The sequence below is a fragment of the Equus quagga genome, chromosome 4 (genome assembly GCF_021613505.1).
Source record: "Equus quagga isolate Etosha38 chromosome 4, UCLA_HA_Equagga_1.0, whole genome shotgun sequence".
In the NCBI taxonomy this organism is placed as follows: Eukaryota; Metazoa; Chordata; class Mammalia; order Perissodactyla; family Equidae; genus Equus; species Equus quagga.
The window spans coordinates 29,122,270-29,142,671 of record NC_060270.1 but is presented as its reverse complement, the minus strand read 5'-3'; the positions used below and the strand labels follow the sequence as shown (position 1 = coordinate 29,142,671).

General features: G+C 49.6%; 1 protein-coding gene across 1 annotated transcript; it reads left to right on the top strand.

Annotated features, from left to right (window-relative positions):
• On the top strand, window positions 1-2,501 carry HES1 (hes family bHLH transcription factor 1). The gene is made up of 4 exons (XM_046659644.1): window positions 1-360; window positions 491-586; window positions 836-923; window positions 1,581-2,501. The coding sequence occupies exons 1-4, from the start codon at window positions 253-255 to the stop codon at window positions 2,129-2,131; spliced, it is 843 nt and encodes a 280-aa protein (XP_046515600.1). The 5' UTR covers window positions 1-252; the 3' UTR covers window positions 2,132-2,501.
• Window positions 2,502-20,402: the final 17,901 nt, after the last annotated feature.

The window sequence follows — 20,402 nt, the reverse complement described above, 5'->3', positions numbered from 1 at the left end:
CAGGGTCTGGGGATCACACAGGATCCGGAGCTGGTGCTGATAACAGCGGAATCCCCCGTCTACCTCTCTCCTTGGTCCTGGAATAGCGCTACCGAGCACCAAGTAGCCATAAGAGATTATAATAAACCCTCAGCACTTGCTCAGTAGTTTTGTGAAAGTCTCAAGTAAAGGGGACATAAACAAAATAATTTTTCTGTGTGAAGGACTCCAAAAATAAAATTCTCTAGGGATTAAAAAAAAAAAAAACAGAAAATGCCAGCTGATATAATGGAGAAAAATTCCTCGTCCCCGGTGGCTGCTACCCCAGCTAGTGTCAACACGACACCGGATAAGCCAAAGACAGCATCTGAGCACAGAAAGGTAAGGGCAGTGCCTGTCTCTCTGCAGCCCCAAGAAATTAAGTCGGGGTTGGGGGCTCCTCTCTCCCTTAAAAGCCCGGGGTGAAATGGCAGATCTCACGGAAACTCAGGGCTCTTTGATTTCTTTACAGTCATCAAAGCCTATCATGGAGAAAAGACGAAGAGCAAGAATAAATGAAAGTCTGAGCCAGCTGAAAACACTGATTTTGGATGCTCTTAAGAAAGATGTAAGTGGGTAGTGCTTTTTTTATTATTATTATTAAAAAGCCGAAATACTATTTCCCAGGTACTAAGAATGAAAGCTCCTCGCCGGCGGGATCTTCCCTGCCTGCACTGCGGTCTCTGAGGCGGGAGGGTCGGGCGCCTCTCGTCCGGGTCTGGGGATGTTGGCACCGCGGCCTGGGGGAGGGACCCCCAGCATTCCGAGGTCACTGGCGGGGCTCTCACTTTCCTTCCCTGCCTCCTCTTCTGTGCAGAGCTCGCGGCATTCCAAGCTGGAGAAGGCGGACATTCTGGAAATGACAGTGAAGCACCTCCGGAACCTGCAGCGGGCGCAGATGACGGGTGAGGGCGGCTCGCCGCGTCCCCCTCTGCGGGCGTCCCTCTCGCCCCGCGGTGATTTCTTCCAGACTTCCGTCCGTGGTTGTGAGAGGCATTCAGCTACATTTTACTGCCTTGGCTCACTCTTGCGTTCCCACGGTCTGGGGCTTATTTATAGCCACAACTCCAAGTTGTTACTGTTCCGGAAAGGGAGGGAGAGAGGTTGTAGCAGCGAGGGCGGCGGGCGGCTTGGCAGCAGGAAAGCGGGTGGGGGCGAAAGGACTTGAACCGTGGCGGTTTTGAGCTTCGTGGAGCCTAGGGGTCATCGGGTTTAGCTCTCCCTCCTCCCCCATTACAGAAGGGGAAATGAAGCTCAGATGGCGAGGAAGGGGGGAAGGGCATTACCCAAGGTCACATCGCGCGCGTGGGCCGGGGGGGGGGGGGGATGCGGCCAGATCTGGAGCTGAGATCAGTTTAAATGGAGCCACAGGGAAGCCACTAGCTTCGGTCGCCAAGCTAGTGTGGAGAGGTGGCTGGTTTTTCTAAACCCACCCCCTTCGCCAGAGGCAGTTCGGCAGGCCCATAGTCAGGGAGGCGCGTCGCGGGGACCTCCCAGGGCGGAGGCGGTGGCCTAGGGGCCAGGGCCGTTCGGTGACCCGTCTGTCTCCTCCTGGCCCGCAGCCGCGCTAAGCACAGACCCGAGCGTGCTGGGGAAGTACCGCGCCGGCTTCAGCGAGTGCATGAACGAGGTGACCCGCTTCCTGTCCACGTGCGAGGGCGTTAACACCGAGGTGCGCACCCGGCTGCTCGGCCACCTGGCCAACTGCATGACCCAGATCAACGCCATGACCTACCCCGGTCAGCCACATCCCGCCTTGCAGGCGCCGCCGCCGCCCCCGCCAGGACCCGGCGGTCCTCAGCACGCGCCATTCGCGCCGCCGCCTCCGCTCGTGCCCATCCCCGGGGGCGCGGCGCCCCCTCCCGGCGGCGCGCCCTGCAAGCTGGGCAGCCCGGCTGGGGAGGCGGCTAAGGTGTTCGGCGGCTTCCAGGTGGTGCCGGCTCCCGACGGCCAGTTTGCCTTCCTCATCCCCAACGGGGCCTTCGCTCACAGCGGTCCGGTCATCCCAGTCTACACCAGCAACAGCGGGACCTCCGTGGGCCCCAACGCAGTGTCCCCTTCCAGCGGCCCCTCGCTCACGGCGGACTCCATGTGGAGGCCGTGGCGGAACTGAGGGGCTCAGGCCACCCCTCCCCCTGAACTCTCCAACCCACTTCTCTCCCCTCAAGACACTAAACAGGAACTTGGACGCCAGGAGAGAAGAGGACTTTTGTGATTAAGTGGTTACTCTGGTTTTATTAATTTCTAAAAAGTTACTTTTTTGTAGAGACCTGTATTAAGTGACTGACCATGCACTATATTTGTATATATTTTATATGTTCATATTGGATTGCGCCTTTGTATTATAAAAGTTCAGATGACATTTCGTTTTTTACACGAGATTTCTTTTTTATGTGATGCCAAAGATGTTTGAAAATGCTCTTAAAATATCTTCCTTTGGGGAAGTTTATTTGAGAAAATATAATAAAAGAAAAAAGATGGAAGGCTTTTATGTCTTAGAACTGATTATTTCAGAACATGTAAAGAAAAGGCTCTTGGCAGAATTCGAATTACATGCAACCTGAGAATTCAAGAACTGGCTCTTTTGTTATTAAAGGAACATTTTTTAAAATCCATTAAAACTTGTACCACCCCTCCACGAACTAAACTCCATTTAAGTTGAAGAACCCTTCTGATATGGCTTCCCTGATCAATTTGCGGTCAATCTCTGTCATTCAGTCCTGGTTCTCATACTAGCTCCTTCTGAGGAAGGTTGAACAGGACCGAATTCATGAAGTTAATCGAGCCAGTAGTACATCTGGCTGCACATTAAGGGAGGCTCCTGGGGTAGCTCACCAACGTCCAGAGTAAAAACACCCTTAACCACTGCAACCTCCAAGCCTTCAGATGTTGGTGTCTTCGTTTAATTAGTCAATCCTTAGGTACAGCTAAACATACCCTGGTACCAGCATCCAAAAGTTTGAAATGCCTCTCTGCACCCTCTTCGAGCAAGCTGAGAAGGTCAACAGATTCCTTCTGCCAAGGGACAGCTAGTTAGACTCCCAAGTGGAGCCCGAGTCCAGATGATTAACACCGGACATATGTTTTTGATAAGTTTCTGTGCTTGGCTCTAATAGAGAAAGCATGTGGGGGCCGTGCTGGCAGGCACACAGGCCATCTTCCCCTTTTAATACAAACAGCAAGCGACCCTTTCGCTTGGTCATGCCCCATTTCCAGGCAAGATGTGGGCTCCAGATAGAAGCAAAAGGGTTGTCTCGGGTTTCAGCTCACATAACCCTCCTTAACAAGTCCTAACTCAAAGCGGACAGCTTTAACCTGTGCCAGGATCTGCAGGGAATTTCTTCCAAATCCCATCACAAAGGCTTGTCAGATTTTGTCAGATTTGGCCAGGTGTTTGACTGCATCCAGGTGTTGGGGAAATGAAAACCACGAGCCCTGCGAGACCAGACACATCAGCCGCGCTGTGGGTCTGGGGGCGCGCCCTCCTCCCCAACCGCCCGCCGCTCCTCCTCCCTGCGCCGGCCCCTCCCGCCGGCCTCCACTCACCCCCCTGCTTTTAGAACGGCTTCTGGGAGGAGAAGGATGAGGCGGGAGAGATCAATCTTTGAAGCCTTCCTAACAAAGATAAAGCCAACGATTTTCTGTCTTGTTTCAAAAGCTTTACCTCTCCCCCGCCTTGCTCTGGCGTTTCCCACAGGCCAGTGTGGAGAGCGGCTCTACCGCAGGAATGATCTAGCAGGGAGCAGTCAGTTTACTGCTCAAATACCTTCCACCCAGCTTCGGACCCAGAGGGAGAGGTTTAAAAGATACTTTTTAAAATTTGGCTCCTACTTGCCCCATTTTGCGTAAGTGAAAGGTGTCCAACACACCCTCGCCCCAAAACAATATACACATGTACACACACATACATACACCCTTCTTTATCATACTTTTCTGAGATTTCCCTCTTGTTTAAACCCAAATATAATAACAATGGCTCTATTAAGACATCCAATGCAAGTTTAAATGCTTCATTTGGTAACCCCGTCCTCTGGCCCCACTAAGAAGTTCTTAACTGTCCTGGCAGAAATAATGGATACATCAGGGTCTCATTTTTATAAAAGTACATTTATGTTCTTCAAAATTCACACACAGACACACACAAACCCGTGCAATCTCTACACCAACTTAAAACTCAATCTCTGTCTTTCTCTGTTCTGAAGGAGAACAACTGAAAAAGGGAATTTTTATTAATGTCATCAAAAGTACAGCTATATCGCGGGGGAGAGAGTAACACATTAAGGAAAAGTAGTCAACATCTGTCCCTTTGAAAATAACTGGTAGTTTGAAATGGTCCTTTTTCCCTGAAATTTGGGTTTAGACCATTAGAGGAGGTAGTTTGTTCTGTACATTATGGGCAGAAGGAGGAGACCCTAGGCCCCAATGGGGATTTTCAGGCTCTTGTGCCAGCTCTGCCACTAAACTCACTGTGTCACTTTGGATGAGTCATTTCCCTTTTCTGGGACATTTATTTCCAAGTCCATTACATGAGTGGGTTTATTTCTAAGACCTTGTGCCCTCCTGCACCCAGGCTGTGTCTGGAATAATTAGTTGGGGGAGAGAGGAAGCTTCAAAGACGACTTCAACCTTGCCCCCGCCCCCCACCCCCCCCCCCCCCCCCCAGGGCCCACCCTCCGTCCGACCCCTCGGGCCCGGGCTAATTATACGGCCTCGGGGCACACCCGTCAGCCCCTCTCCCTGGCCTGGGGCAGTGCCGATGGTTCCAGGAGATAAGGCTCCAAGTTCCACGTCCGGATGCGGGCCGCCGGCCTCCGCCGCCGCGCGCATTAGCCTCTCAATGGAGACCCTCCGGGACCCCGGCCCCCCGCCGGCCCCAGCAGCATCCGGAGCGGGAAAGGCGCTGAACTGGAAGGGGGCCCTCGGCCGTCAAGACAGGAGCTTGCTCTAAGTGGTGACTAAGCGCGACCAGAAGGCGCGCTCGCTCCCCGCGGCCCATTCCACGCCACGTGTCTCCGGAGTGGGGACCCAGGGGTTAAGCTGGACCCCCTCATCGTGACCACCGTCCCGGGAAACCTGTCATTAAAGTCAATTAACTTTTCCCACACCCCTTGGCCGGTAACAACCCGCTGCTCGCTTCCTCCCCGGCTTCTAAATGCAACCAGATGGGCGGCCGAGCTGCCCCCGCCGCGCGCCCGCCGGGGCGGCCCGGGGCTTCCAGGGAGGCCGCCGCGGCCCGCGGCCCGGGCGCGAGCAGGCCAGGGCGGCCACGCCGGGCCAGCCCCGGCGGCCCTGCGGCCAAGGTGGTTTGCTTAGCAGGCCCGGCTGCTTTCTGGCAGGAAATGAATAGCTCCCAGATGAGCTCAGGCAACCTGAGAGGTCGTGAGAACGGCGCGAACCCCCGCCTGTGCAGCCGGCAGCCTGCCAGGCCGCGGGGGGAGCGGGCGGCGGCGGCGGCGGGAGGCCGGGAGGCCGGGAGGCCCGGCGGGCGGGCGGGCGGGCGGCGGCGGCGGGGAGCGGGAGGAGGGAGCCGCTGACACACGAGCCCGCGCCCGCTCCCGCTGACAGGCAGGCAGCCGCCCGCGCCCGCCGCCTCCCCCGCTTCCCCGCCCCAGGCCCCAGCGCCTCCCAAGCAGCAGGCCCTAGCCGCAGAAATGCGGCCGCGCGGCCGAGCCAGGGCCCGGGGGTGGGGCCGCCTGCCAGTGTTTTTCCAGTTCCCCCGGTAGCTCCGGGCCGCATTTAGAAGCCGGGGAAACTGGGCCGAGGCCAGTGTCAGGGCACCAGAGGCCCTCGCGGCCTGCGGAGCACTGCCAAGCTGGAGGCCAAGCCAGGGCAGGAGTGGGCAGAGGGGCAGGGGGCGGGGGGGGGGGGGGGGAGGGCATCTTAACCCACACAGTCGTCCCAAAAAAGACAGAGCTTCCAGACAGCAACTCTGGCTTCCTTAAAAAATGATTCTCATTTCTGAAAACGCGGAGTACCTACTAAGTGCCAGTGCCACTGCCAGCGCCGAAAGATCCCTGGAATTCCCACACAGCTCCTCCCTCCCAGAGCTCTCGGTGTAGCTAGGGAGGTAGGGAAGCGCTCCCGTGACTCAGCCCCGGCACCATGTGGAAATGAAGTTTAAACAAAGGGCACCTAAGAACAGAGAGATTAATTCTGCTTTGAGAGGAAACTAGGTAAGTTTTTCAAAGAGCTGGCCCTTGAAGCCGCCTGAGGTGAAAGATGAGGTCAGCAGGGAGAGAGGACTAGGAAGGTGAAGGGAAACGCGGAGACAGGTAAATATATAGGTCCAGTTTGGGGGAATTTCAAGAAGTTTGCCTTGGTTGTTGCATCTGAATTTTCAAATATATAAACTGGCTTAGAGGTCAAAAAAAAGAGGGCCAAGGGGCCAGCCCGGTGGCATAGTGGTTAAGTTCTCACCCTCGGCTTGGGCAGCCCAGGGTTGGCAGGTTCAGATCCCCCCAGAAAGGGACATTGCACCACTGGTCAGGCCATGCTATGGCGGCGTCCCACATAAAATAGAGGAAGATTGGCACAGATGTTAGCTCAGTGACAATCTTCCCCACAAACAAATTTAAAAAAAGAGGGCCAAGTTGTCTGCTTTGGTCCTTGGCTTACCGCAGAATAGCTCAGGGGTTAAACGTTGGTGCTCTGGCTTCAGATTGCTTAGGTTGTAAGATCAAGGCAAATTACTTACTTTTGTGTGTCTCATTGGTGATTTAGGGCTAGTAGCGAAGTATTTGATGGGGTTGTGAGGATGGAAGGAGTACATGCACATAAAGCAATTGGAATGGTGCTTGGCACAGAAGCCCTCAATGCACGTCAGCTAGTCTGATTCCTAAACAACCATGGAGAGAGATGCTCACCAAACAAGAAAGCCAACCCTGTCCTCTGCCCGGTGGTTCCAGGATCGGCTCATAATTGCTCCATGCCCCATGTGAAAGGACAACTGCTTCTCCCTTAGTTTCTGAATTTCAGGTATTCGTTCGATAATTATTGAACCAAGTACTACGGGAACAAAGGGAGGAGAAGGACGTGGTCTCTGTAGCCATAAAGCTCACAGTCTAGTAGGTGACAGACCAGAAAAAAATTAATTACTCTGTGTTAAGTGTCATAAAAGAGGAGTAGTGTACACTGTGGTACAAAAGAAGGTGACATGTCACAGCAGGTAATTTTGGGGTCCTCCAGATTATGATTAATCTTTGTGAATTTTCGTGACCCTAGAAATTATTGGCACAGCAAATAACTAGTCAAATTCAGAATGAGCAAAATCACTTTGATGTGGTCAAACAACTGGACTGGGAGTGAGAGTCCTGGTTCCAAATTGGCCACTACCTGTGAGATGCTGAGCAAGTCCCCTTAAGTGTCTGAGCTTCGGTTTCCTCCCTCACAAGGTGAGAAGGTTGGACCGGAAGTCTCCAAGTCCTTTTCAACTCCACGGGCTGTGATTCTGTTTCCTCAGTGTGCTTCTGTGTGCCTCTGTGCTTTGACACAGGCTCTGTGCCTGTGAGACCTGATGTCGGGCATCTTTCAAAACTTTCCAGCAAGGTCCTGGGATGCTTTTACAACCAACTATTTTCATCGGCAGTTAAAGGTGTGGAAACAGACCTGAAGGATGGGCATTATAGTTCCACTGTTGCAAGAAAATAGGACACGTATTAGGTTCTTGGAGACCTGCCATGTTAGTGGGAATCACGTTCCCTGTGTGGAACCTCAAAGGAAGACCACATCTGACAGGATTTGCTCATGTATCTGCTACTAAGGCCCCATCCTTTGCTGTAATATCTTGTTATCTTACTCAGAAAACAGAGCAACAAGAGTTAGAAATATCACCACTTTCCCTTCTTCGTCCTAAAAAATTTCTTCCCATCCTTTTCAGTTGCCCACTCCTTTTCTGAAAAGAAAATGTGGTCTATTGGTTGCGAGGACTCTTTCCATTTAGGAAAGATATTTCCTCGGCTGTCTAGAGTTTTTACACTAGTACACTTACTGAACTAAGTAAACTGACTGAATTAATCTGATTAAACAAGAACATCAGTCTGACTTAGTGAAAAATCTGAGTTTTAAATATCCTATAGGTAAAGCCATAAACTTTGCAAATACTTGTAGTGAGTCTGAATTCATAGTTTACAGAAGCACTTGCTTTCATTAAACTAATGCATTAAAGTCATTTAAAGAATGTATTCTCTTAAGCAGGTTAAACATAGCTCTTGCAATATTATTTATACTATAAATCTTTACGGTAAGGATAAGAGGAGCTGTGATTGCAGCCCAAGTAAATAATTGAAGTTTAAATTAATAATAAGGCTTTACTGTAGCTATTCTTTCTATGCCTGGATATGTTACCAGTTGTAATTTGCCTTTAGTCAAGCAGGAATCAATGCATTTTTTTCTCTTAGAATTGCAAGTATCACTTAGTGATAGCAATGTTACTTAAGGAGAGCTATTTGCAACTTACTATTTTGTTATTCACAAATGTGATCTGTTTTCATGTTAAACTGACTTTGCTAGTTTAGTCATCAACATGAGACTTGAAATTTATAAATCCCGTTTACAAAAAACTGTAGCCTACAGAAAAACTACTGTGATTGACAAACACCACCACCCAAAACCTCATGTTTTCTGCTACAGTTTCTCTTCTACCAGCTTTTCCTCTTAGCCTTAAAATTGTCCCCACGGCGTCAAAATGTAAAACAGGAATGTTATTCCTTAACAGGGCCAGGAGAGGGCAAACGTAATGTCAAATCAGTTTCAGAAGCGTCTGCCATATATGACATTTAGGAGTAAAGGTGAGTGTAAAGATGCTTAAGCCATTTCTTCCTTTTAGTGAACACCCAGGAGAGATCTGGGGTCAGGATGGGACACAAAAACATAAAAGAAGGCTTCGCACGTCCCAGATTTGTGAAGAACAAATACTCTTGAACATGCAAAGTTATTCTTTCCTGTGTTTGCTCCATAATTAGGACCCATATGATTATTTTTATACAAATAGAATGTTGGAGATAGATATTTCCATTAAAACTCCACCTAACAGAGTAATTGTGGAATTGGCCATTCATGGCTTCCAGAGGAGAACAAGTCTCTAAAAAAACTGAAACTAAAAACTCTCTTGTGTTATTTTGGTTTTCTTGTTTTGGAGTTGGGGGGAGTGACGAGGGGGGGCACCACGATTGGAGGGGGCCCGTAATCTATGATCCTCTGGAAATGTCTGAAACTGCTTTAGTGGGATCTCTTTGAGATTTCATTTTAAATTCAAAATAGGGACGATCCATACAAAGGAGAAACATTTTGAAACATTTTAATGCTGGGAGCTGTTCAAAAAGGGTAACTTCAATGTTGTTCTTGCCTCAGATATTCACAGAGCTCCTACATCAGAAAGCTAATGCTATCATCTTTACACACTTACACTGGTTTACAAATAGAAGTTGGATTTCAAACAATTGATAGTCTTGAGATACGGCAATCAGTTTCCAACCTGATGTTGAGCTGAATTCTACTTAATTCTTAAAAAGCTAAGTTTTCGTGTTTAGCGTACAACCTCCAGCTAGGCATCCAGATCTCAGCTCTGTGCTTTCCCTCATCTGATGGGTCCCTCCTCAGCCCTTCTTCCACTGCACTCTCGGGAAACTTGTTCTGTTGTAAATAAATGCCCTCCACCTGCAGCCTGGGTGTGAACCCCCTCATGCCTGGTTCTGCTTTTCTTTTGAGCCTGCTGGCCTGATGACTCTTCCTTTTCCCCACCTCAGATGTGAGGAGGGTGGGAAGCAGGGTAGAGGATGGAGAGCACAAGCACCTGGCTGGGGAGTGGAATGCCGTGAGTTGGCTGGGAAGCATGGCTGGGGGTTAGGGACACATCTCTGCCTCCTGTACACTGGCAAGACCACGGCTCCTCCTTCCTCAGGTGAAAATCCTTTCCAGGTGCCGTCCAGCTCATCTCCTGCCTTCTCCCCTTCAGCTTACCTTCCCCTGACTCCCTCCCTCCCTCCTTTCTCAGGGACTGTCCCATCCCTGGCCCCATCAGGGAGGTGGCCCACAACACATCTGCTTTTATTCCTGAATTTTCAACCTCTCTTACTGTTTTGACTTTTTTCCTCAGCATATAAACACATTTATTTCTCTACCATCTTTCAGAGCCAGCTTCTCCAACTTGCACCTCGCCCTCTACCTGGGATTTCTCTCCTCCTGACGTCTCGCTGGGACCCTCCACTGCCTCACTTCTCCCTCTGCCACCCTTGCAGCCAGGCTTCTGTTTCCCCCTCTCTGCTGACACGCTGTGGTCAGGGCAGCTCAGTGGACAAACCAGATGGTCACTTTTCTAGCCTTTCCTCTGTCAACATTTGTGAGGTTGTGACCACATGCAAACTCCATCCTGGAAATTCCCCCCTTCCTTAGCCCCTGTGACATCTCTTTTTCCTGACTTCTTCCAACCTCTCTCAAGACTTCTCAACATCCATCATGGGATTCCCTCTACCCACCGCATTGAGGTCCCTGAAAATTCTACCCATGTCCTTTTGCTCTTGTCACTCATCCACCCATGGCAGTGATTGTCATCTGCATGACGAAGACCACCAAATCTGGTATCTTCATTCCAGAATTGATTTCCTGAGCTCCGGACTGTGGATCCTGCTGCCCACAGGACAGCTCCACATGGAAGTGAGTCTCAAACTCACTTCATGACCCCGCTCCCATCTCTAGGAGGTGCTCTATCCCTGTTTTCCAGGCTCAACGTGTCTTCCTCAACCCCACCACTTATCTCCTCCCTGCATCCCACTGGTCACCAGCAACCATCAGGCTTCCCTGTCTTGTGAATCTCAACCCCTGTTGTCATTGCCTTTGTGTAGCAGTTTCAAGTATTTTGCTTTCACCTCCTTCAGACTGATCTCCTCACCTTCAGCCTTGCCTCCCTCCAACCCATCAGTCATACTCCAGTTGTATATCCAAACAACCACGCCTCTGTGAGGAAACTTCCAAAGCCTTCCTATTGCCTACACGACCAGAGAAACTTGCGTGCTGTGCTCCTGGCCTACTCTCCCACCCTATTCCCTACCAGAAAGCTGCATCCTGTCCATGTCCCACCCACACACAAAGCTGCTTTAGTGTCCTGAGCCCTGCACGCTCTCTCTGGCTTCTATCCCTCTGCATACATTGTCCCTGTGCTGTCACTGTCCCTTCTCCATTCTTCATCCAGAGGCTTCCTACGTTATATGTCCTTCAAGACTTTGCTCGATTCACCTGCTTCTGGAAGCCCATCCTGATGCCTCCAGTTCCCTGTTCTGACCCCTGTCCCTGGAGCATCTTGCCCCCTCCTGGGGCATCTAACACAGCACTACTGACACTGGATTATAGTATCCATTTATCTGTCTCCCCAACTAAGACTGTGCAAGTTTTGGAAGCAAAAACAACGTATTTTTCTGTACTCCCAGCCTGTGGCCCAGTGCCTGCGATATAGAAGTCATTCTGGAAGCTATATAAGACTAGTACAGTAGGAAGGAGGGTATTAATAAAAATAACAACTCGTATTTGAATAATATTTTAAGATTCACAAATTGTTTTTACAAACACCGTCTCATTTGATCCCAAAAACAATCCATGTGGGTAACTAGGACTGGTAATGTTATCCTCATAGCAAATGTGGATAATTAGTCTCAAAGAGAGTAGGTGGTTTGGCCAAGGCGACAGCTGGAAAGTAACAGAGGTGGGTCTCTGGAACCCACATCTTCCGGCTCTGGTGCCAGACTTCCCTCGTTCTTCGCAGAAATGGGCAGGCCTGAGCCCCACTCCCTCCAGCCCATCTGTGTTTGCGTGAGTACCCTTCCCTGCTGACTGCCAAGGGCAAATCAACCTGGACTCAGTCTCCATGGTCCACGCACTTTTGCTACCTATATATCCAGAACCAATTGGGAGCAGCTGGAACTCTGTTCTCCGCACTCCTGCTTCATGGCCTTAACACGCATAACTAAAATCTCTGAGGGTATGGGAGCTGCAGGTTCCTTCCTTCCTCCTGTCTTCCAAGTGGCATGAGAATTCATACAATCAAAGGCATGTTTTTTCAAACATAAAGATTAATGATCCTCAGCACAAATGAATTACCAGGAATTTTTCAGAATCAAAAATTATAGAGAGAATGGGAAATTAAATCTTAAACTTGAAGAAGTAAGAAAAGTATCAGATTTTGAAGATCATATTCGTGTGACTGGTTTGAAAAAGAGTCATCCTTTCGTAGGTGAATGAGTCACACTGTGATCCAGAGAAACCAGTGGGAAAAGCATATAAGGGTGTAACGGGTGATTCCAGAGCACCAGCTATTGGTGAGGCCACACTAGAAACACTGCCAGTACCGTGTGGCTGTTTGCAACAAGATCAATAGAGTCTCTGTACGCAAATGTCCCCCAGCCACAAAGCGGTTACTGACTTTCCAGATATAATTTGTCTGGGCTTTTCTTTCCTGTCTGTGACTGCCGGTGTTTTGCATGCCAGTTTCGTGGTAAATCACAATGAGAGTTTATTACCTGAGGGATTTCTTTAGGAGAGATGTTACAGTCCGTTCAGGTCACCTGCCGCTCAGGATTGGGTCCCTGAAGGAAGGGGTATCCTGCCCCAGCACAGGTCACTGGCCCCCACAACAGCCTCCAGTGGGGGCTGGCTGATCAGTCATTCACCTAGGATTAGTGCAAAGCATACTCTGTGCCAGGCACCCTTCCTGGCACCAGAGTTTCTGGGGCACACAAGATAGGCAGGCCGACAGTTCTCTAAGGCCACACGTTCCACCATGGAGAAGACAACAAAAAAGAAAATAAATAAATGAAGGAGAGAATGTCAGCTCATAGTAAATGCTATGAAGAAACTAAAATAGGGCGCTGTGAGAGAAGGGGACTGAAGTAAGACTGGGGGTCCATCTCAGAATGGATGATCAGGGACGGCCTCACTGAGAAGGGGACTCCTGAAGCCAAGAAGGCCAGTACAACAAAAAGCCCAACCAAATTTGGCAGGCCCAGTCAGTGAAGGTGGAAAATGTCCCCACTGGCCAGCCTAGGCAAGGTTTATGAGAGGCTGACCATGGCGCCCAGGGCCACGAATAGGGCCAGTGTCATTTGCTGCTGTTTTTATGATAATACAATTACAAAAACTTCTCCACAGTTGGCAAAGCACTTTAAATATTGGAGGTGGAAGCTAATTCAGAGACAGCTGATTCAATCCCTTTGTTTCCTGCATGAATGAGTGGGGTCTGTGGCACTGGCGGGCTTTGCATTCATTTGGTCATTCCGTAGACATCCTCTGAGCTTTCCCTTTGTGCTCGGTGTGGGGCTGGGAACCCTGGGGGATGCAGAGGTGAACAAAATGGGAAAGGCCTTCAAGGAGATCGTAGTCTAGTGAGGAACAGGTGTGTAGGCCACCTAGGAGGAAAAGTGCCAAAAGCCATCCTTCCAGGACCCCACCTGCATCGAGCCAGGGGCGGAGCCAGGACTAGAATCCCGGGCGCCAGACTTCCAGTCCTGGGCTTTTTCTGCTTCAATTCTTTTTTTTCTTTTGTTCAAATCTCTCAGCTTTGTATTTACTGTTATTTCCACCTGGAAAAACTTCTCCTGTCCCCAGCCCACCCTCGCCTGTCTACCTGGTTGATATTTAGCCTTCAAGTCTCACCTTAAGCTGTTCCTCCCCAGAGCCCTACCTGAGCCTCCTCCCCGTAGATTTTCCTGCTGTGTTCGCACTGTGTGCTGTGCTGCCATGGGTGTTTCTCCCATCGACCCGCTCATCGCACCGCCCGTGAGTTGTCCTTCATGGTCGCACTGCAGCCTCAGGAGCTTTACAATGTCTGGGACACAGTAGAGGTCAATGAAGTTCTGTTGAGTAAGTAGGCAAACAGGCAAATATATTGAGCTTGCGGCGCCCCCCCCCCCCCCCCGCCCCCCCAGGCAGTCTTTGTCTCTGCCTGTCCTCCCTTCTTCCTCGCCTCCCTCCCTCCTTTCCTTTCCCATCTCCAGGCACCATATCCAACCCCAGTGCACCTGCTTGCTCCACCGGGCTTCCCCGAGACCTGCCCCACAAAGTGCCAGGGAGACTGTTCGCACCGCGCTTACCCGCCACCCAATCTGGGCATTCTGGTTTGGTGAGCTACAGGAGACCCAAGAAGAGCCCTGACTGAGCCCGTTTCTCCCAGCTGCATCCCTGTGCAAAGGACGGGGAAGTCCTCTCTGCAACCCTGTGAATAAGCACAGGTCAGCCCCACAGGGCCACCCATTCCTTAGCAGTTTCCTAAGCACCCCAACAGCACCCACTCACACACTAAGACTGGGAGGGACACACTGGAGCTGTCCGAGTGGCTGTGTCAAGAAGAATATGGGTGTGGTTTCTTTTTTTCCTTTCCTCACTTTCCAAATACTCTGTAGAGTGGTTATGCTACTTTTATAACTGAAATGTTTATATTTTTTAAAATAAGTCTGACAATAGCTTAGAGAAAGTCTCTCCCTTTTCTGAACGCCAGCTATACTGATAGTCGGTACAGCTCAGCTCGGCATTTAACTACTATCTTCCTGACCATCTTGCTCAGGTCTCTCACTGCTAGACTGGCACACGAGACAATCTGATGCTTTTTGCTGCATCCCTCTGCTAAGATGAACCCAGGGCCTGCCTGGCATGTTGCGGCTGCTCAGCAAACATTGCTGGGCTCCTTTGCTTGTGCACCAGGAGTGAGTCAGCCCCAGGGCCTCAGCCTGAGGACTGAGGAGAAGGCTCCTCTCCTTCTCGGCCCTGCCTGACCTCTGGCTCCACTCTCTTCCCCAGTCATGACGGCTAACGAGTGTCTAATAAGTCTCTGAATTCAGCTCTCCAGTGGATTAAGATAGAGTCAATTTTGTTGTCATTCGCCCAGTGGAGAGGTGGAGTTTTTTTTCCTCCCTTGGTTGTGGTTGGGCCCTGTGACTGTTTTAACAAATAGAAGGCGGCAGAGGTGCCACTGTGCCACTTTCAGGGCTAAGCTTAAGAAGAGCTGGCAGCCTTTGCTTTTGTACGCTGAGGAGCCCTGAGCTGCCACGTACGAAGTCAGCTACACTGATGAGGAGAGCCGGTAGAGCAGCCACATGGAGAGGGAGAGACCTCAAGACTACATGGAGAGAGCTGCCATCCCAGCGTCCCAGCTGAGCCCAGCCTTCCAGACACCACGGCCAAGGCGCCAGACATGCCAGGGAGCCATCTTGGATTTTGCAGCTGATGGAGTCTGAAGAGGACTGTGGCACAGCCAGTGACATGGAGAGCAGAAGAGTTGCCCAGCTGAGCCAAGTCAACCCACAGAATGAGGAGAGAAAATAGAATGGCTGTTCTTTGAAGCTTATCAAAGCTGGCTCCCAAATAAAACCAACACAATCTGTTGATAAGACACAGCTGAGTTAATTGCTTATCGCAATAAGCGAGAACACCACCCGGCAAAGCTTTGGCAGTGTCAGAATTTACTGATAATTAGAAGCTTGATTTAAGGCAGTCTTTCAGTATGGGAACATGGTTAGAATTGGGCAAGAATCACCATGTAAGAATCCAAGATTGGTTGAAACAGCGAAGCAAGGATTTCCAGGCGAAGAATTCAAAGAATCTTAGGGCACAAGCTGTCTGTTGATGTTTCCCATTGGGGAGTTGAGAGGAAGTTCCTTTAATGAACCATCAAACCCTTTCCCCGGGCAGGGAACTCCTGGAGAAATAAAGTTATACTAACGAAGAAAGAGGAATATTAAAGTTCTGCTAATGAAGACAGAGAGATAGCATGAAGTCATGTTAATATAGACAGTAAGATGTGGTTTATGTTCTGTGTCCAGGCTGAATGTGGGACTAGTGGGTTTTAGTTCTCAAGCCACTAAGTTTGGAGAAGGTTTGTTACACAGCAATTAAGGATCAAGACACTCCCCAAACCTTGAACTTCTCAATGTTTCTGTATTTCTCAATTCATTCATTCATCACATATTTATTGAACACCCATTATGTGCCAGACATGGCGCTAGGCACCAAAGATATAAAGGAGAATAAGATAAATACAGTCCCTGCTCTCTCGGAGCTTAGATTATAGTCAGGAGTTGGATTATAGTCAGGAAGAGATAGACAATAAAACATTAAACCAGGGACCAGCCCAGTGGCTCAGCAGTTAAGTTTACACATTCTGCTTCAGCAGCCCAGGGTTCACCAGTTCAGATCCCAGGTATAGACCTATGCACCAATTGTCAAGCCATGCTGTGGCAGGCATCCCACATATAAAGTAGAGGAAGATGGGTATGGATGTTAGCTCAGGGCCAGTCTTCCTCAGCAAAAAGGAGGAGGATTGGCAGTGGATGTTAGCTCAGGGCTAATCTTCCTAAAAAAAAACCACATTAAACCAAAAGTTAAGGTAATTTCTATACTGATGACATGTCGCGAGGAAAATAGGGTAATGAGCTAGAGTGTTGTTGGGGGAAGGAGAGAGTGCTGTTTGAGAAAGAGTGGTCAGAGAAATCCTCTTGAGAAGATGACCTCTGGGCTGGATGACCTGTGAATGGTGGAAGGATCCAAAAGGTCAAGATCTCCGTAGAGAACACTAAGGTGGGGGCACGGCCAGGGCAAAGTCCACGAGACAGGAAGAGAACTGCCGTTCTAGGGAACAGAAAGGCCAGCGAGTGCAAAACACGCTGACCGCAGGGAACAGGGCCCACGTGGAGGCTGGAAAGGCTGACAGAGGTCAGATCACATAGGGCCTTGACTGTCGTGCTGAGGAATTTGGATCTGAGTCTAAGTGCCATGGGAAGCCACTGGAGCAGTGCTGCCCAGTTGAGATCAAATGTGAGCCAAGAGCGTAATCTTAAATTTTCTAGTAGCCACGTTTTTAAAGTAAAAAGAAACAGGTGGAATTAATTTTAATATTTTATATAACCCAGTATATACAAAATATGATTTCGACATGTAATCCATCTGCAAAATTATTAATGGGATAATTTACATTCTTTTTTTGGTACTAAGTCTTTGAAAGAGGTGTATATATTATACTTACAGCACATCTCAATTCAGACTGGCCACATTTCAAGTGCTCCCTAGACACCTGTGGCCGATGACTACTGTACTGGCCAGAGCAATGGAGAGTCTAATGGTCATCATCCTCCTGGATATCCAGGCTCCGAGCTGTTTTTCATTTCTTCCTTCCCATCACAGCTACCTGCCGCCATCATCCACCATGAGCTTAGATAATTTCATCTAAATACCACAGCATCTATCCCAACATCTTTACGCCGGCTTAAGCGTCTCCAATATTTTGCACATGGGTTATTGCTACATCCTCTGATTTTGACTTTTTGCCTTTGTTCTACCTCCCCAATCTCTCTCCCCCAGACTTCTGATATGTTCTGCTGAAGCACCGCTCCATCTTCTCCCTTCTCCCCTTCAAATCTGCCAAAGCTCCCGCTGCCCCTTGAAGTCTGAACCTGTGGAAGGCCTACAGACTGCTCAGGAAGCAGTCCCATCCCTCTTTTTGACCGTCTTTCCCATGGCTCCTTTTATATCACACAGTTCAAACCCTGCACCCAGCCTGGTCCACGTCATCACACTTGCCCCAGTGACTTATGAAAGTAATGAAAATAATCTTGTTTTTTTCCCCAAAATATTCTTAAACACCATGTAAAAATCGCAGTAAGACATTGAAAGCTTTCAGGATTTGTTTCCGTTTATTGTTTCCCTTTAATAGTAGTTTTCCTCTCTGTACAAAACTGTTCTCTATTTTTTCCTTATTTAATAGTTTTTATTTTGTAAAGGTTTTTTTTTTTTTTTCTTTTAAAGGCAATTCCAGTGACCTACAACATTTGGATAGGAGTCGTCTGCTTGTTGCTTGATTTCTTGTTTGTTCTCACCCCAGAAGCCAACTCTTAGCAAAAGTGATGAACGGCAAATGTACGCCTGTAATCAGGGGTCATTCTGGGTGTGTGTGTGTGTGTGTGTGTGCACACAAAATTTTAAGCGGAAGTATCCTGAATTGTATTTTGAGCAACTTACGACATCACTTGAAATTACAAGAAGCACCATGGGATATAACAAGTCCAGGCTGGGAATCTCTACAATCCTCCTTGACTTTGGTTAAGACCTTGTAAGAGCACCTTAGCCACCATCTTTGAAGCATGGTAGAAGGCCCATCCTCATGTTTTTCTTTTTCCCCTCGGTTGAAACATTTAAGTAACCGAATATGTAATTTTTTGCAGACCCCACTCCAAACGAGACATTGAAACAAAATTCACATGATGTCCACATGCCAGTACATGTCACACAGCTGCTCTTGGCTATTTATGGATGTGAGATATTACCTCCAGAGTTAGACTGGAAGTGAACTGAGTCATAAATTGTTATCGAAGGAAGCGTGCACTTGCATCTCTGGAAATTAATATTAACAGGCAAAGGCTTCCCAAGCCTGTTCCAGCTGGAGTCGCCATCCCCTGACAAGTCTTGTCCACTAACTTCGTGTGGCTCAATTATACCTTGGTTTGGGAGCCTTCTTCAGATTTGCATGTGTTTGATTGTAAATGGAGATCTAACAGCGAACACTTTTTGCTGGTCTAACAGACATATGAAGGCACTTCTTGCCAGACCGCAGGGTGCAGGGCTTTGCTGAGAAAACCTGCAAACAAATCTCATAAAGCTCATGGCTCCCGAGGCCGCCTAGAGTCCCCATCTTCATCTTTTTCAACCTCCTCCCAACACTAAACTCTTACTGAGCACCTACTCTGTGCTGTCACTATAGAGAGACAGATGAATGAGACAGCGGCCTCTCAATCTCTGGGGAATTGAGGTGTAAATACAGTATTTTTTGAAGGGGCCCCCTGAGGTAACTCAAGCAAAACGAATGCTTCTTTTTGTAAAGACTGGGGCTTCCAGGCAGCTGGGCAGGCGAGAGCAGCTGGAGATGCAGAGCAGAGGGGAGAAGAGGCTCCCAGCCTGGGTGCGGTGTTGAGAGGGAGGGCAGAGAGAGGCCGGGCCTGACTGGTTTCAGGAGCTAATGAGTCACAGCCATCAGTCAGTCAATCATGGCCCAGGAAACGCTGCCTCTTTAAATACCCTGGAGGGGCCAGGTGGAGCCAGAAGAACCTGACCTGGAGATGGGCCCTGCCCCAACTCATGGTGACCTTGGCAATGTCCCTTGCACTCATTTAACTCCAGTTTCTTTATCTGTAAAGTCAGAGTGTTGGATCCTTTGGTCCCGGGGCTCCTCCAACTTTGAGACCACAATCCCCTGATTTGCCCTCCCAAGAGGCCTGCCCCTGAATAGGTGTCTATATGTGCAGATAATGTGAACTATGGAAGCTTTATGCCAGGTGTTGCAATTAGATGCTTATGATTCATGAGGTGCAAGCATACATGATATGCCCCAGACAACAGAGCCTCTTTCAGGCTCTCATTTATCCCGCCTGTCCCCAGTCTCTGCCCCCTCCTGATTTCTACCTCCTTTGTCTCCCTCTACTCCCCTCTCTGTTTGGTTCACGTTTTAATCATCCATTCATTCAACAAATACATTTAGCACCTACCATGTACTGTGCACTACATCAGGCACCACAATCGATCCGAACCCCACTCTGAGGTGAACTTTCTAGGTGGAAAGGGAGGAAGAGAAGGCAGGGAGGGGGCCCAGGAGACTGGGCTCTCCTGTGCTGTCAGGCTGGACTCAGGAATCTGACGCTCGGCTCTTGAGCTCCGGGAGGGCCCTCTCCTACTGTGCACGGGCCTGCTGCAGCGGCCATCGATTTTCTGGATTTTCAACAGATTTCCTGGAATGGAGAGAGAAGGATCTCCCACCACACTTCAGACTCAGCATTTCGAAATGAAAGTCGAGATTCCCTCCTTCTCACATCATTGCTCTCCCCTCAGTTAGAAGGAATCTCCCTCCTTCCTCTCTCCAGTGAAAGCCATTTCAGTCCCTTTGGCCTCCTGACACTCAAGGATATTTGGGTCTGTTGATGGGCTACAGAGGAGACAAGTGACCCCAAGAAGTGGAAGGGCGAGAGTGGTTGTGACAAGCAAGCGAGGAGGGGCACTGGCCCACCAGCAGAGGATTAAAGCAGCAGAAGGAAGTCGTGTGGGGGGCAGGAGAAGGCCCAGGGCTCATTGGAGTGAGGCTCCTGGCAAAGCCTGCCATGGGGAGCTGAGTAATCTGGCTTTTAGGGTTCAGGTTACTTGACAGCAGCTGGCATTTCTCTGCCGCCTCCAAGTCACCTTCTTTCCCCTCCCTGTGGCTCCTTGTTTGCTTTGAACTGGGAGAGGCTGTCATGGAATCTAATCAATGCTCAGAGGTGGAGGACACCAACCTGAGAAGACATGGGGCGAGCTCCCCCCAAGACCGTGGACAGAGCAGGCAGACCTGGGCTCCTGCTGGGGTTAAGGCCCTCCCACCATCCCCAGTC

Bases quoted from the DNA above. Each gene is read 5' to 3' on its own strand.
- HES1 (XM_046659644.1), top strand. From the start codon at position 253: ATGCCAGCTGATATAATGGAGAAAAATTCCTCGTCCCCGGTGGCTGCT. The intron at 587-835 runs GTAAGTGGGTAG...TCTTCTGTGCAG, and splicing joins TGGATGCTCTTAAGAAAGAT to AGCTCGCGGCATTCCAAGCT. The intron at 924-1,580 runs GTGAGGGCGGCT...CCTGGCCCGCAG, and splicing joins GCAGCGGGCGCAGATGACGG to CCGCGCTAAGCACAGACCCG.